The sequence below is a fragment of the Cherax quadricarinatus genome, chromosome 89 (assembly GCF_038502225.1).
Source record: "Cherax quadricarinatus isolate ZL_2023a chromosome 89, ASM3850222v1, whole genome shotgun sequence".
NCBI classification, from domain to species: domain Eukaryota; kingdom Metazoa; phylum Arthropoda; class Malacostraca; order Decapoda; family Parastacidae; genus Cherax; species Cherax quadricarinatus.
In genome coordinates this window covers 919,526-937,480 of record NC_091380.1, presented here as the reverse complement: position 1 = coordinate 937,480, position 17,955 = coordinate 919,526, and the positions used below count along the sequence as shown (strand labels likewise).

At 46.9% G+C, this 17,955-nt stretch overlaps 1 protein-coding gene across 1 annotated transcript in view; it reads right to left on the bottom strand.

Annotated features, from left to right (window-relative positions):
* Ttd14 (TRPL translocation defect 14) overlaps window positions 1-17,955 on the bottom strand; it is a 104,591-nt gene that overhangs the window by 64,295 nt on the left and 22,341 nt on the right. Inside the window, exons 3-5 of the mRNA XM_070104235.1 lie at window positions 3,273-3,310; window positions 2,030-2,067; window positions 285-413 (exon numbers count right to left, since the gene is read on the bottom strand). Of these exons, the coding sequence (XP_069960336.1) occupies window positions 285-413; window positions 2,030-2,067; window positions 3,273-3,310 (205 nt within the window). The remainder of the gene's footprint in view (window positions 1-284; window positions 414-2,029; window positions 2,068-3,272; window positions 3,311-17,955) is intronic.

Below are 17,955 nucleotides of genomic sequence, written 5' to 3'. Positions count from 1 at the left end.
TCACTACACTAACCTGCTGTATAAGTGGGGCCCTACAGTAGCCCAGAACCTAACCTGCTGTATAAGTGGGGCCCTACAGTAGCCCAGAACCTAACCTGCTGTATAAGTGGGGCCCTACAGTAGCCCAGAACCTAACCTGCTGTGTAAGTGGGGCCTCCTGTACAGAGATGGGTGACAATTGGTTGTGTATGTAGAAAGCCCATAGTTATCCTTAAGTGATAGAATTTTGCATTCTCTACACTACGAGGCTGTAAATAAGGAAGGTGTAGCAAGTGCTGACTTACATGCGCTGGCATCCATGGTTCCTCGATCACAGATCACCAGGCAGTTCTTCCTGCACGTTTCTGCCAGACTGAAGAAGGTGTTCTCGATCTGCATCATCGACTTCAGTAGGTTCTCTTGGAAAGCAACAGCTGAAAAAACAAAAACAATCACATATGCAGATTAGCCACAGGAAGTAGCAAAATTACACTAACAAACAACAGAAATAAATTTCTTTGACTTTTTTGGATTATCTTAGTTCTTTACACTATGTATGATAATTGTACAATAGGACCCCTCATATCTGTGGGGATACGTATCAAGGACCTGCTGTGGATACCAAAACTGTGTATGGTAGCAAACCCTATACAGTGGTACCCCGAGTTTTGTACAGCTCCCAACTCGAACAATTATGTAAGTGCTTTTGTAAGTGTATTTTTGTAAGTGCTTTTGTAAGTGTATTTTTGGGAGTCTGAAACAGATTAATCCAATTCACATTATTCCTTATGGGAACAAATTCGTTCGGTAACAGCACTCGAACAGCCGTCTGGAATGAATTATGGCTGAAACTCGAGGTGCCACTGCATATAAATCCTATACATACTTATTAAAAAGTTTAATTGATAAATTATGCACAGTAAGTGGAGAATTATCAATTCACTGATGGGAAGCACTTCACAGCTTCTCTTAGTCTTTGGAGTAACAAAATTATACTATGGAAAATAAACAAATGCTGTGTAATGTAATCCTTTACCGACTACGTTTCGCCCACACAGTGGGATTTATCAAGTCGCAAACAGATCTACCTGGGTAAAGAGAACGTGAGTATATACGTATAGTGTGGAGAGTCAGGTGGAAAATGTTGGGGAGGTTGTATCTGAGATGGACCTACCCAGGACGAGCGGTGTGTAGCATGTTGTTATGCAGGATAACCACGAAGTTTCTTGGTCAATAAAGGATCACACGATACTGCATTTGTGTTTATTTTTCCATCATGTCGGTATTTTATACCTTTTATCTCCAAAATTATACTAACAGCATCAGTACCAGAGTGAACAATTAATATTTTAAATACGAGACAATTAATAGGGACTTAATGTAGGGGAAATAAAATTCGTTTCTGCGTATTAATAATGTTTCCGTCACCCTGCTTTGGTGGGAAATGGCCGATGTTAATAATAATAAACAAAATTAATAATGTTAATGTTATATCTGTCTTGTGGATAAATGACATGTGAGTGTTATGACAGAAGCAAATTATTACTATAAATTTTTTAACCCTTACACTGTCCAAACGTAGACCTGCGTTCACGTGTGCAGAGCTCCGAACATGGATCTATGTTTTTTTTTTTACATGCTTTCAAATGGAGAAAATAAAGGTCGGAACACTATGCATGTGAACGTAGAACTACATTCACACAGTTTAAAGGTTAAGAGGGACATGTTGATGCTGGTGAAGGGATCTTGGTCCAAGGAACTGCAGCCATCCTCCCTTTCTTGAATCTATACCTAATTACTTTCCATACCCAGGGCACTGTGTTTCCCCATGAACACAAACTATGCAGTAAGCTTATAGAATTTGGGATACAAAATCCTTTGGGCCAATACATTTGAAAATAGTTGGTCACGGAAGTGGCCATTATTGTTACAATCAATGAAATATCACTGAACCTCTATCCACCACAATGGCCATTACTGGCCACCAATCTTCCCAATTAATCCATCAAATCTAGGTGATACTAAACAATGAATCAAGTGTTTTACTCACCATCGTCTTGAGACAGGTCACCAAACTTGATGCCACCACTGGAAAAGAGAGAATTTGGTTTACACAGTGGCTGTCTCTGTGCTTAACAATATCTGACTATGTGTAAACTACACACTGTATACTCTCCTATACAAAGAAATAAAATTTTTAATTTCAATTTTTTAATTTTTTATTGGGTCATTGGTTAAATCTATAAACAGCGACGTGCTCATTTACCGATGACTCAGACTTACGATGGGCTCTCTGACCAGTATGCATACCTAAATAATGTATATTAGAGCTGATTTCCTCTACTCTATTATAATATACAGAACACTACTGTATAAACATTTAAATATATACTAAGAATGTTATAAATGATGCAAAGGTGACATTAAAACAATATCAAAGATGACTGACACAAACCCACTACCATTATTGTATGCTCCTCACTTAGCGACGAATTCGTTTACCAACATGGTCTTCGGAATGGAACTCCATCGTTAAGTGAAGAGAGGCTGTAATGTAATTTTGCTGTGTGTCTAAACATCTACGTGGTCTCACAACCATTCTACTACTTTGTTACTACTGTACAGGATTTATAGATTTTTTAAATAAAGGTTATTATTATTATTATTATTATTTTAACCCTACCTTGGTGGGAAATGGCTGGGGTGTTAATAAAAAAAATATAAATAAACCGGCTGTATCCCACCGAGGCAGGGTGGCCCAAAATGAAAAACAAAAGTTTCTCTTTTTAATTTTAGTTACCTCCTATGGCACGCATGGCTTATGGAGGAAGAATTCTATTCCACCTCCCCATGGAGAATTATTATTATTATTATTATTATTATTATTATTATTATCATCATCAGGACCCCAATGGAAATAAGTCACTCTGTCTGACTTTTTTGGGTTATCCTAGGTTCTCTACACATATGCTGCTATGTATGATAATTCTATGTAACTGTATTTGTGTATACCTGAATAAACTTACTTACTTACTTACTTACTATAATCAGTTACTTGTGTAATAGTGTGGATAATATAAAGTTCTCTAAGCCATGATTAGTGCAAATATTGAATCCTGAGAATTGGTCTCACCTGAATTTGTACTAACCAAGGGGACCTCATTGATACAAGGAACTGGAGCTCTCCACCGCCTCGTATCAAAGCATAATTACCTCCTATGCCCCGGGAGCTGCAAGACCCCTGAGAGTTTAGTGCTTCCCCACGAATACATTAATCCAGGAACATTTCTTACCTGAGTAAGACCGTGGCTGTCTCAGGCACCCGGTACACCTGTACAGGAGAGTTACAAAAATGTGAATCAATGTAAAAAAAGAAAAAAACACAGCTTGAATTTGTATCAAGTTGGTCACACAAAATGTGATTAGATATGTTCCCAAATTTGATGAGTGGGTCCCTAAATTTGATGAGTGGGTCCCTAAATTTGATGAGTGGGTCCCTAAATTTGATGAGTGGGTCCCTAAATTTGATGAGTGGGTCCCTAAATTTGATGAGTGGGTCCCTAAATTTGATGAGTGGGTCCCTAAATTTGATGAGTGGGTCCCTAAATTTGATGAGTGGGTCCTTAAATTTGATGAGTGGGACCCTAAATTTGATGAGTGGGTCCCTAAATTTGATGAGTGGGTTCCTAAATTTGATGAGTGGGTCCCTAAATTTGATGAGTGGGTCCCTAAATTTGATGAGTGGGTCCCTAAATTTGATGAGTGGGTCCCTAAATTTGATGAGTGGGTCCCTAAATTTGATGAGTGGGTCCCTAAATTTAAGAGCAAGTCTTGAAATTTCAGTGTTTGTGCTCACCTATATGTAGCTGCAGTGGTTAAGTCACAGCTCCTGGCCCTGCCTCTTTGCTGGTCACTACTAGGTCCACTCTCAACAAGAGCTTTATCGTACCTCATCTTAAAGCTATGTATGGATCCTGCTTCCACTACATCACTCTCCAGTGTGTGTGTGCATGTGTGCATGCATGTACATGTGCTTGTGTGTGCACCACCACCACTAGGCGAGCACAGGAAACACATCACCTTACAATTTCATAGCGTCATCCAAGTTATTGCCAAACACTGCATTGTTCAGTGTTTATTATGTTATGTTTTACCACACAATAGTGTGTGAGAGAGAGAGAGAGAGAGAGAGAGAGAGAGAGAGAGAGAGAGAGAGAGACAGACAGACAGACAGACAGACAGACAGAAAGAAAGAGAAAGAAAGAGAGAAAGAGGGAGAGAGAGAGACAGACAGTGATGTGTGTGTGTGTGTGTGTGTGTGTGTGTGTGTGTGTGTGTGTGTGTGTGTGTGTGTGTGTGTGTGTGTGTGTGTACTCACCTAGTTGTGGTTGCAGGGCTTGAGTCACAGCTCCTGGCCCTGCCTCTTTACTGGTGTGAGAGAGAATGTCATATGATCATTTAAAAAATAATTACCAATTCAAATGATTAATGTACGTTCCACCCACCATGGGTGACAGCCCCCACCATGGGTGACAACCCCCACCATGGGTGACAGCCCCCACTATGGATGACAGCCCCCACCATGAGTGAGAGCCCCCATCATGAGTGACAGCCCCCATCATGAGTGACAGCCTCCACCATGCGTGACAGCCCCCACCATGGATAACAGCCCCCACCATGAGTGACAACCCCCACCATGGATAACAGCCCCCACCATGGGTGACAGCCCCTACCATGGGTGACAGCCCCCACCATGGGTGACAGCCCCCACCATGGGTGACAACCCCCACTATGGATAACAGCCCCCACTATGGATAACAGCCCCCACTATGGGTGACAGCCCCCACCATGAGTGACAGCCCCCACTATGGATAACATCCCCCACCATGGGTGACAACCCCCACCATGGGTGACAACCCCCACTATGGATAACAGCCCCCACCATGGATAACAGCCCCCACCATGGATAACAGCCCCCACCATGGGTGACAACCCCCACCATGGATAACAACCCCCACCATGGATAACAACCCCCACCATGGATAACAACCCCCACCATGGGTGACAACCCCCACCATGGGTGACAACCCCCACCATGGGTGACAACCCCCACCATGGGTGACAACCCCCACTATGGATAACAACCCCCAGCATGGATAACAACCCCCACCATGGATAACAACCCCCACCATGGATAACAACCCCCACCATGGATAACAGCTCCCACCATGGATAACAGCCCCCACCATGGATAACAGCCCCCACCATGGGTAACAGCCCCCACCATGGATAACAGCCCCCACCATGGATAACAGCCCCCACCATGGGTGACAGCCCCCACTATGGATAACCCCCACCATGGATAACAACCCCCCACCATGGATAACAGCCCCACCATGGAGAACAGCCCCCACCATGGATAACAGCCCCCATGGATAACAGCCCCCACCATGGGTAACAGCCCACACCATGGATAACAGCCCCCACCATGGATAACAGCCCCCACCATGGGTGACAGCCCCCACTATGGATAACAACCCCCATCATGGATAACCCTCACCATGGATAACAGCTCCCACCATGGATAACAGCCCCCACCATGGATAACAGCCCCCACCATGGGTGACAGCCCCCACCATGGATAACAGCCCCCACCATGGATAACAGCCCCCACCATGGATAACAGCCCCCACCATGGATAACAGCCCCCACCATGGATAACAGCCCCCACCATGGATAACAGCCCCCACCATGGGTGACAGCCCCCACTATGGATAACAACCCCCACCATGGATAACCCTCACCATGGATAACAGCTCCCACCATGGATAACAGCCCCCACCATGGATAACAGCCCCCACCATGGGTGACAGCCCCCACCATGGATAACAGCCCCCACCATGGGTGATAGCACCCACCATGGATAACAGCCCCCACCATGGGTGACAGCCCCCACCATGGATAACAGCCCCCACCATGGGTGATAGCACCCACCATGGATAACAGCCCCACTAAGGGTAAACTATCATATATTAAAGTTTCTCACAGCTAAACACATCTTTAAAACAAATCCCCAACTATAGGACCCACAGCAATGTCTATTAATTCCGCAAATCGACAACACTGCCAACACACATGAACCACTGCAATAATCACAATTGCAAGCGAGTTAGGATAGATGGAGGGCCATGGGCCATGTTTGCTACCACCTTGATAGTAAGTAGTGCCAGGTATAACGTCACTAGGGAAGACTACAGCAGCTGTGATCGATAACACTGGCAGCTGCTGCAAATATGTCACCCACTGCATCGATTTCCCTTATGTATCTTTTTCTCAGCAGCCTCTGGTGCCTTTGTGGTCAAGTTTGTTGTGTTGCTGAGAGACCAGCAGTTTCTGGTACCTTTGTATCAAGACTGTTGTGTTGCTGAGAGACCAGCAGCCTCTGGTACCTTTGTATCAAGACTGTTGTGTTGCTGAGAAACCAGCAGCCTCTGGTACCTTTGTGGTCAAGTTTGTTGTGTTGCTGAGAGACCAGCAGCCTCTGGTACCTTTATATCAAGGCTGTTGTGCTGCTGAGAGACCAGCAGCCTCTGGTACCTTTGTATCAAGGCTGTTGTGTTGCTGAGAGACCAGCAGCCTCTGGTACCTTTGTATCAAGACTGTTGTGTTGCTGAGAGACCAGCAGCCTCTGGTACCTTTGTGTCAAGACTGTTGTGTTCCTGAGAAACCAGCAGCCTCTGGTACCTTTGTGGTCAAGTTTGTTGTGTTGCTGAGAGACCAGCAACCTCTGGTACCTTTGTATCAAGACTGTTGTGTTGCTGAGAGACCAGCAGCCTCTGGTACCTTTATATCAAGGCTGTTGTGTTGCTGAGAGACCAGCAGCCTCTGGTACCTTTGTATCAAGACTGTTGTGTTGCTGAGAGACCAGCAGCCTCTGGTACCTTTGTGTCAAGACTGTTGTGTTCCTGAGAAACCAGCAGCCTCTGGTACCTTTGTGGTCAAGTTTGTTGTGTTGCTGAGAGACCAGCAACCTCTGGTACCTTTGTATCAAGACTGTTGTGTTGCTGAGAGACCAGCAGCCTCTGGTACCTTTATATCAAGGCTGTTGTGCTGCTGAGAGACCAGCAGCCTCTGGTACCTTTATATCAAGGCTGTTGTGCTGCTGAGAGACCAGCAGCCTCTGGTACCTTTATATCAAGACTGTTGTGCTGCTGAGAGACCAGCAACCTCTGGTACCTTTGTATCAAGACTGTTGTGCTGCTGAGAGACCAGCAACCTCTGGTACCTTTGTATCAAGACTGTTGTGCTGCTGAGAGACCAGCAACCTCTGGTACCTTTGTATCAAGACTGTTGTGTTGCTGAGAGACCAGCAGCCTCTGGTACCTTTATATCAAGGCTGTTGTGTTGCTGAGAGACCAGCAGCCTCTGGTACCTTTGTATCAAGACTGTTGTGTTGCTGAGAGACCAGCAGCCTCTGGTACCTTTGTATCAAGGCTGTTGTGTTGCTGAGAGACCAGCAGCCTCTGGTACCTTTGTATCAAGGCTGTTGTGTTGCTGAGACCAGCAACCTCTGGTACCTTTGTATCAAGGCTGTTGTGTTGCTGAGAGACCAGCAGCCTCTGGTACCTTTGTATCAAGGCTGTTGTGTTGCTGAGAGACCAGCAGCCTCTGGCAGCCTTGTAGCTTGTGTTTCTTGAGACAATTCACAATACTCTTAGACAGCAAGATTTCACTAATTTCCCGGTGTTTGTGACGATCCTGGGCCATTGTTAAGTCTGGTGGTCCTGGGCCATTGTTAAGTCTGGTGGTCCTGGGCCATTGTTAAGTCTGGTGGTCCTGGGCCATTGTTAAGTCTGGTGGTCCTGGGCCATTGTTAAGTCTGGTGGTCCTGGATCCTTGTTTAGTCTGGTAGTCCTGGATCCTTGTTTAGTCTGGTAGTCCTGGATCCTTGTTAAGTCTGGTGGTCCTGGGCCATTGTTAAGTCTGGTGGTCCTGGGCCATTGTTAAGTCTGGTGGTCCTGGATCCTTGTTTAGTCTGGTAGTCCTGGATCCTTGTTTAGTCTGGTAGTCCTGGATCCTTGTTAAGTCTGGTGGTCCTGGGCCATTGTTAAGTCTGGTGGTCCTGGGCCATTGTTAAGTCTGGTGGTCCTGGGCCATTGTTAAGTCTGGTGGTCCTGGGCCATTGTTAAGTCTGGTGGTCCTGGGCCATTGTTAAGTCTGGTGGTCCTGGGCCATTGTTAAGTCTGGTGGTCCTGGGCCATTGTTAAGTCTGGTGGTCCTGGGCCATTGTTAAGTCTGGTGGTAGTGGGCCATTGTTAAGTCTGGTGGTCCTGGGCTATTGTTTAGTCTGGTGGTCCTGGATCCTTGTTTAGTCTGGTGGTCCTGGATCCTTGTTTAGTCTGGTGGTCCTGGATCCTTGTTTAGTCTGGTAGTCCTGGATCCTTGTTTAGTCTGGTAGTCCTGGATCCTTGTTTAGTCTGGTGGTCCTGGATCCTTGTTTAGTCTGGTAGTCCTGGATCCTTGTTTAGTCTGGTAGTCCTGGATCCTTGTTTAGTCTGGTGGTCCTGGGCCATTGTTAAGTCTGGTGGTCCTGGGCCATTGTTAAGTCTGGTGGTCCTGGGCCATTGTTAAGTCTGGTGGTCCTGGGCCATTGTTAAGTCTGGTGGTCCTGGGCCATTGTTAAGTCTGGTGGTCCTGGGCCATTGTTAAGTCTGGTGGTATTGTTAAGTCTGGCCTGGGCCATTGTTAAGTCTGGTGGTCCTGGGCCATTGTTAAGTCTGGTGGTCCTGGGCCATTGTTAAGTCTGGTGGTCCTGGGCCATTGTTAAGTCTGGTGGTCCTGGGCCATTGTTAAGTCTGGTGGTAGTGGGCCATTGTTAAGTCTGGTGGTCCTGGGCCATTGTTAAGTCCGGTGGTAGTGGGCCATTGTTAAGTCTGGTGGTCCTGGGCCATTGTTAAGTCTGGTGGTAGTGGGCCATTGTTAAGTCTGGTGGTCCTGGGCCATTGTTAAGTCTGGTGGTCCTGGGCCATTGTTAAGTCTGGTGGTCCTGGGCCATTGTTAAGTCTGGTGGTAGTGGGCCATTGTTAAGTCTGGTGGTCCTGGGCCATTGTTAAGTCTGGTGGTCCTGGGCCATTGTTAAGTCTGGTGGTCCTGGGCCATTGTTAAGTCTGGTGGTAGTGGGCCATTGTTAAGTCTGGTGGTCCTGGGCCATTGTTAAGTCTGGTGGTAGTGGGCCATTGTTAAGTCTGGTGGTCCTGGGCCATTGTTAAGTCTGGTGGTAGTGGGCCATTGTTAAGTCTGGTGGTCCTGGGCCATTGTTAAGTCTGGTGGTAGTGGGCCATTGTTAAGTCTGGTGGTAGTGGGCCATTGTTAAGTCTGGTGGTCCTGGGCCATTGTTAAGTCTGGTGGTAGTGGGCCATTGTTAAGTCTGGTGGTCCTGGGCCATTGTTAAGTCTGGTGGTCCTGGGCCATTGTTAAGTCTGGTGGTCCTGGGCCATTGTTAAGTCTGGTGGTCCTGGGCCATTGTTAAGTCTGGTGGTCCTGGGCCATTGTTAAGTCTGGTGGTCCTGGGCCATTGTTAAGTCTGGTGGTCCTGGGCCATTGTTAAGTCTGGTGGTCCTGGGCCATTGTTAAGTCTGGTGGTCCTGGGCCATTGTTAAGTCTGGTGGTCCTGGGCCATTGTTAAGTCTGGTGGTCCTGGGCCATTGTTAAGTCTGGTGGTCCTGGGCCATTGTTAAGTCTGGTGGTCCTGGGCCATTGTTAAGTCTGGTGGTCCTGGGCTATTGTTTAGTCTGGTGGTCCTGGATCCTTGTTTAGTCTGGTGGTCCTGGATCCTTGTTTAGTCTGGTAGTCCTGGATCCTTGTTTAGTCTGGTGGTCCTGGATCCTTGTTTAGTCTGGTAGTCCTGGATCCTTGTTTAGTCTGGTAGTCCTGGATCCTTGTTTAGTCTGGTGGTCCTGGGCCATTGTTAAGTCTGGTGGTCCTGGGCCATTGTTAAGTCTGGTGGTCCTGGGCCATTGTTAAGTCTGGTGGTCCTGGGCCATTGTTAAGTCTGGTGGTCCTGGGCCATTGTTAAGTCTGGTGGTCCTGGGCCATTGTTAAGTCTGGTGGTCCTGGGCCATTGTTAAGTCTGGTGGTCCTGGGCCATTGTTAAGTCTGGTGGTCCTGGGCCATTGTTAAGTCTGGTGGTCCTGGGCCATTGTTAAGTCTGGTGGTCCTGGGCCATTGTTAAGTCTGGTGGTCCTGGGCCATTGTTAAGTCTGGTGGTCCTGGGCCATTGTTAAGTCTGGTGGTCCTGGGCCATTGTTAAGTCTGGTGGTCCTGGGCTATTGTTTAGTCTGGTGGTCCTGGATCCTTGTTTAGTCTGGTGGTCCTGGATCCTTGTTTAGTCTGGTAGTCCTGGATCCTTGTTTAGTCTGGTGGTCCTGGATCCTTGTTTAGTCTGGTAGTCCTGGATCCTTGTTTAGTCTGGTAGTCCTGGATCCTTGTTTAGTCTGGTGGTCCTGGGCCATTGTTAAGTCTGGTGGTCCTGGGCCATTGTTAAGTCTGGTGGTCCTGGGCCATTGTTAAGTCTGGTGGTCCTGGGCCATTGTTAAGTCTGGTGGTCCTGGGCTATTGTTTAGTCTGGTGGTCCTGGATCCTTGTTTAGTCTGGTGGTCCTGGATCCTTGTTTAGTCTGGTGGTCCTGGTTCCTTGTTTAGTCTGGTGGTCCTGGTTCCTTGTTTAGTCTGGTGGTCCTGGATCCTTGATTAGTCTGGTGGTCCTGGATCCTTGATTAGTCTGGTGGTCCTGGATCCTTGTTTAGTCTGGTAGTCCTGGATCCTTGTTTAGTCTGGTAGTCCTGGATCCTTGTTTAGTCTGGCGGTCCTGGATCCTTGTTTAGTCTGGCGGTCCTGGATCCTTGTTTAGTCTAGTAGTCCTGGATCCTTGTTTAGTCTGGCGGTCCTGGATCCTTGTTTAGTCTGGCGGTCCTGGATCCTTGTTTAGTCTAGTAGTCCTGGATCCTTGTTTAGTCTGGTGGTCCTGGATCCTTGTTTAGTCTGGTGGTCCTGGATCCTTGTTTAGTCTGGTGGTCCTGGATCCTTGTTGAGTCTGGTGGTCCTGGATCCTTGTTTAGTCTAGTAGTCCTGGATCCTTGTTTAGTCTGGTGGTCCTGGATCCTTGTTTAGTCTAGTAGTCCTGGATCCTTGTTTAGTCTGGTGGTCCTGGATCCTTGTTTAGTCTGGTGGTCCTGGATCCTTGTTTAGTCTGGTGGTCCTGGATCCTTGTTTAGTCTGGTGGTCCTGGATCCTTGTTTAGTCTGGTGGTCCTGGATCCTTGATTAGTCTGGTGGTCCTGGATCCTTGTTTAGTCTGGTGGTCCTGGATCCTTGTTTAGTCTGGTAGTCCTGGATCCTTGTTTAGTCTGGTAGTCCTGGATCCTTGTTTAGTCTGGTAGTCCTGGATCCTTGTTTAGTCTGGTGGTCCTGGATCCTTGTTTAGTCTGGTAGTCCTGGATCCTTGTTGAGTCTGGTGGTCCTGGATCCTTGTTTAGTCTGGTGGTCCTGGATCCTTGTTTAGTCTGGTAGTCCTGGATCCTTGTTTAGTCTGGTAGTCCTGGATCCTTGTTTAGTCTGGTAGTCCTGGATCCTTGTTTAGTCTGGTAGTCCTGGATCCTTGTTTAGTCTGGCGGTCCTGGATCCTTGTTTAGTCTAGTAGTCCTGGATCCTTGTTTAGTCTGGTGGTCCTGGATCCTTGTTTAGTCTTGTGGTCCTGGATCCTTGTTTAGTCTAGTAGTCCTGGATCCTTGTTTAGTCTGGTGGTCCTGGATCCTTGTTTAGTCTGGTGGTCCTGGATCCTTGTTTAGTCTGGTGGTCCTGGATCCTTGTTTAGTCTGGTGGTCCTGGATCCTTGTTTAGTCTGGTGGTCCTGGATCCTTGTTTAGTCTGGTGGTCCTGGATCCTTGTTTAGTCTGGTGGTCCTGGATCCTTGTTTAGTCTGGTGGTCCTGGATCCTTGTTTAGTCTGGTAGTCCTGGATCCTTGTTTAGTCTGGTAGTCCTGGATCCTTGTTTAGTCTGGCGGTCCTGGATCCTTGTTTAGTCTAGTAGTCCTGGTTCCTTGTTTAGTCTGGTGGTCCTGGATCCTTGTTTAGTCTGGTGGTCCCGGACTGATCTGAACTTTGTCTAAAATATAAACACTTACGCTCTTGCTACTTAGAATTTTCAAACTTTAAGCCTAAGAAATCATGGTAACTTAGAGACAGCGTCAGCACCAAGATGTAAGGGAGCAGTGAAGGCTGTCAGTGTGACTCAATGATCGAAGTGGCGGGGTGAAACGTCGTGGTCAGCTCCTCTCTCTCACGTGCGGGTTATTTGTGTATTCTTCCAGTCACGGTATTGTGACTTTGTCCTTTATGATCCCTGCGGGTCTACCGCTTCCTCAGGGAATAAGACACATACTAGTAATGTTACTCAAGCATCCAGTATACTGAAAAGTCTGGCCTTTCACTGAGTTAACATTGCACAATTGACCTCATTGCACAGTCTACACTCAAACTTTCTATGTAAGAAACAGTTTATGTTAAAAAAGGTCCTTTATATGCCATTTCTAGCTGGTTTTAATATATATTTTTTTGTGATGGTTTGAAAAACCGACAAGTTGAAGATTGAGACACTTACGCAGCATATGGGAATCTTTATTCAGGAAACGTTTCGCCACACAGTGGCTTCATCAGTCCAATACAAAGAGGAAGGCGTAAGGAGAGGAGGAGTATAAGAACATAAGAACGAAGGAACACTGCAGAAGGCCTACTGGCCCATGCGAGGCAGGTCCAAGTCTCCTACCGGCTTAAGCCAATGCACCCAACCTAGTCAGGTCAGGTCACATTGACTTAAGGGAGGAACACGGCAACCGACCTGGTAGCACAAGCTATCAGGTCTAACTCACACCCACCCACATCTATGAGGTATGAGGTAATCAGTCCCTCAACCTGGAGTCGATGTGTTCAGTCCATCAATCTACAAGCTACAATCTACAAGATTGATGGACTGAACACATCGACTCCAGGTTGAGGGACTGATTACCTCATACTCCTCCTCTCCTTACGCCTTCCTCTTTGTATTGGACTGATGAAGCCACTGTGTGGCGAAACGTTTCCTGAATAAAGATTCCCATATGCTGCATAAGTGTCTCAATCATATATATTTTTTAAATCTATACTTACTACACGCAAATTTCTTTCCTAATAGATGGGATTCGTCTCTTGTGGAAATTGTGGGACCCAGAGCCTACGGTGTCCCGTAGCTGGGTTGGTAGCGCACTCAACTCATTTTAATGTTCAATCTGTCAGACACTGCAACACAAGGGTATCTTGGTACAGACCTACAATCAACTTCGACAACCTCTACTAGTGAGAACGGCTGGATTTGAGAGGGACCTGTCCTCCCAACATCTGAGTTCTTACCTCTCCTAGTGACCTACGTCTCACCTCCTGGCGCTATATAAGGCTCCATCCTGTCACTTCTTCTCCATATTGTTTCATACTATGGAACAATGCTCTTCTCCAGACTGAGGGACTGACCACCTCAAAACTTTAAGGGTGATGGACTGATTACATCGTCTTCAAGTATCTTCTGCTTCTATCAACTTTTCTGTACTCGACTGAAGAAGCCTACTGTGTAGGCGAAACGTTTCGAAATAAAGTTACCTAACTGTTGCATATGTGTCTTACCTATCAACTCACATACTGAGGTCCGTGGTTCGATCCCCGGTACGGGTAAAAACATTAGGGCGTGTTTCCTTAAGACACCTGCTGTCCATGTTCTAGCAGTAAAGTACCTGGGTGTTAGTGGACTGGTGTGGGTCACATCCTGGGTGTTAGTGGACTGGTGTGGGTCACATCCTGGGTGTTAGTGGACTGGTGTGGGTCACATCCTGGGTGTTAGTGGACTGGTGTGGGTCACATCCTGGGTGTTAGTGGACTGGTGTGGTTCACATCCTGGGTGTTAGTGGACTGGTGTGGTTCACATCCTGGGTGTTAGTGGACTGGTGTGGGTCACATCCTGGGTGTTAGTGGACTGGTGTGAGTCGCATCCTGGGTGTTAGTGGACTGGTGTGGGTCGCATCCTGGGTGTTAGTGGACTGGTGTGGGTCACATCCTGGGTGTTAGTGGACTGGTGTGGGTCACATCCTGGGTGTTAGTGGACTGGTGTGGGTCGCATCCTGGGTGTTAGTGGACTGGTGTGGGTCGCATCCTGGGTGTTCGTGGATTGGTGTGGGTCGCATCCTGGGTGTTAGGGGACTGGTGAGGGTGGCATCCTGGGTGTTAGTGGACTGGTGTGGGTCGCATCCTGGGTGTTAGTGGACTGGTGTGGGTCACATCCTGGGTGTTCGTGGACTGGTGTGGGTCGCATCCTGGGTGTTCGTGGACTGGTGTGGGTCGCATCCTGGGTGTTAGTGGACTGGTGTGGGTCGCATCCTGGGTGTTAGGGGACTGGTGAGGGTCGCATCCTGGGTGTTAGTGGACTGGTGTGGGTCACATCCTGGGTGTTAGGGGACTGGTGAGGGTGGCATCCTGGGTGTTAGGGGACTGGTGTGGGTCGCATCCTGGGTGTTAGTGGACTGGTGTGGGTCGCATCCTGGGTGTTAGTGGACTGGTGTGGGTCGCATCCTGGGTGTTAGGGGACTGGTGTGGGTGGCATCCTGGGTGTTAGTGGACTGGTGTGGGTCGCATCCTGGGTGTTAGTGGACTGGTGTGGGTGGCATCCTGGGTGTTAGTGGACTGGTGTGGGTCACATCCTGGGTGTTAGTGGACTGGTGTGGGTCACATCCTGGGTGTTAGGGGACTGGTGTGGGTCACATCCTGGGTGTTAGGGGACTGGTGTGGGTCGCATCCTGGGACAAAACTGACCTAATTTGTGAGACATGCTCAGCATAAAAGTGACTTTCTATGTAATAGTATGTCATTGATGTCAGCTATGGTCTGTATAAGTTGTATCATGTACTTGGAGAAATAAAGATTATTATTAATAGCTGGTCTAGTGGGATGGGCGTCACTAAGGTGGATTACCAATAGATCCCTGGCTGTCTTCAAGACCCCTGGCTGTCTTCAAGACCCCTCCCTGGCTGTCTTCAAGACCCCTGGCAGTCTTCAAGACCCCTGGCAGTCTTCAAGACCCCTGGCTGTCTTCAAGACCCTTGGCTGTCTTCAAGACCCCTGGCAGTCTTCAAGACCCCTGGCTGTCTTCAAGACCCCTGGCTGTCTTCAAGACCCCTGGCAGTCTTCAAGACCCCTGGCTGTCTTCAAGACCCCTGGCTGTCTTCAAGAGCCCTGGCTGTCTTCAAGAGCCCTGGCTGTCTTCAAGAGCCCTGGCTGTCTTCAAGAGCCCTGGCTGTCTTCAAGAGCCCTGGCTGTCTTCAAGAGCCCTGGCTGTCTTCAAGACCCCTGGCAGTCTTCAAGACCCCTGGCTGTCTTCAAGACCCCTGGCAGTCTTCAAGACCCCTGGCTGTCTTCAAGACCCCTGGCTGTCTTCAAGAGCCCTGGCTGTCTTCAAGAGCCCTGGCTGTCTTCAAGAGCCCTGGCTGTCTTCAAGAGCCCTGGCTGTCTTCAAGAGCCCTGGCTGTCTTCAAGAGCCCTGGCTGTCTTCAAGAGCCCTAGCAGCAGTATTAACAGCAGTAGCAACAGCAGTATTAACAGCAGCAGTATTAACAGCAGTAACAACAGCATTAACAGCAGTAACAGCAGCAGTATTAACAGCAGTAACAGCAGCAGTATTAACAGCAGCATTAACAGCAGCAGTATTAACAGCAGTAACAGCAGCAGTATTAACAGCAGCATTAACAGCAGTAACAGCAGCAGTATTAACAGCAGCATTAACAGCAGTAACAGCAGCAGTATTAACAGCAGTAACAGCAGCAGTATTAACAGCAGCATTAACAGCAGTAACAGCAGCAGTATTAACAGCAGCAGTATTAACAGCAGTAACAGCAGCAGTATTAACAGCAGTAACAGCAGCAGTATTAACAGCAGCATTAACAGCAGTAACAGCAGCAGTATTAACAGCAGTAACAGCAGCAGTATTAACAGCAGTAACAGCAGCAGTATTAACAGCAGCATTAACAGCAGTAGCAACAGCAGTATTAACAGCAGTAACAGCAGCAGTATTAACAGCAGCATTAACAGCAGCAGTATTAACAGCAGTAACAGCAGCAGTATTAACAGCAGCATTAACAGCAGCAGTATTAACAGCAGTAACAGCAGCAGTATTAACAGCAGTAACAGCAGCAGTATTAACAGCAGTATTAACAGCAGTAACAGCAGCAGTATTAACAGCAGTAACAACAGCATTAACAGCAGTAGCAACAGCAGTATTAACAGCAGTAACAGCAGCAGTATTAACAGCAGTAACAGCAGCAGTATTAACAGCAGTATTAACAGCAGTAACAGCAGCAGTATTAACAGCAGTAACAACAGCATTAACAGCAGTAGCAACAGCAGTATTAACAGCAGTAACAGCAGCAGTATTAACAGCAGTAACAGCAGCAGTATTAACAGCAGTAACAGCAGCAGTATTAACAGCAGTAACAACAGCATTAACAGCAGTAGCAACAGCAGTATTAACAGCAGTAACAGCAGCAGTATTAACAGCATTAACAGCAGTAGCAACAGCAGTATTAACAGCAGTAACAGCAGCAGTATTAACAGCAGTAACAACAGCATTAACAGCAGTAACAGCAGCAGTATTAACAGCAGTAACAGCAGCAGTATTAACAGCAGTAACAGCAGCAGTATTAACAGCAGTAACAGCAGCAGTATTAACAACAGTAACAACAGCATTAACAGCAGTAGCAACAGCAGTATTAACAGCAGTAACAACAGCATTAACAGCAGTAGCAACAGCAGTATTAACAGCAGTAACAGCATTAACAGCAGTAGCAACAGCATTATTAACAGCAGCAGTATTAACAGCAGTAACAACAGCATTAACAGCAGTAACAGCAGCAGTATTAACAGCAGTAACAGCAGCAGTATTAACAGCAGCATTAACAGCAGCAGTATTAACAGCAGTAACAGCAGCAGTATTAACAGTAACAACAGCATTAACAGCAGTAGCAACAGCAGTATTAACAGCAGTAACAGCAGCAGTATTAACAACAGTAACAACAGCATTAACAGCAGTAGCAACAGCAGTATTAACAGCAGTAACAGCAGCAGTATTAACAGTAACAACAGCATTAACAGCAGTAGCAACAGCAGTATTAACAGCAGTAACAGCAGTAGCAACAGCAGTATTAACAGCAGTAACAGCAGCAGTATTAACAGCAGTAGCAACAGCAGTATTAACAGCAGTAACAGCAGCAGTATTAACAGCAGTAACAGCAGCAGTATTAACAGCAGTAGCAACAGCAGTATTAACAGCAGTAACAGCAGCAGTATTAACAGCAGTAACAGCAGCAGTATTAACAGCAGTAACAACAGCAGTAACAGCAGTAGCAACAGCAGCATTAACAGCAGTAACAACAGCAGTAACAGCAGTAGCAACAGCAGCATTAACAGCAGTAACAGCAGCAGTATTAACAGCAGTAACAGCAGCATTAACAGCAGTATTAACAGCAGTATTAACAGCAGTATTAACAGCAGTATTAACAGCAGTAACAGCAGCAGTACTGAAGCACGTGGACTATGATGTAACACTAATAATCCAGTAGTATTACCTACACAAGTATTGCAGGATATACGTCACATCTCATTGCTCCTCTCGCCCTCTGCAACACAATACCTACAACACAGTACATTACTATTCTGCAAGTACTTAGGTCAATTGTAACAGAATGGAAGACTAACCCGCGTCATTTTATTGGTTAATACCACTACAAGAAGACTATTAACTTGCACTACTCTTGAGACAGGTCAAGATGGCACCACAAACTTGTTTCTTAAAATGGTTGTGGGTTTCTGGGCTCAGCTCAGATTACCACCTCCACGTTTAGTCTGTATTG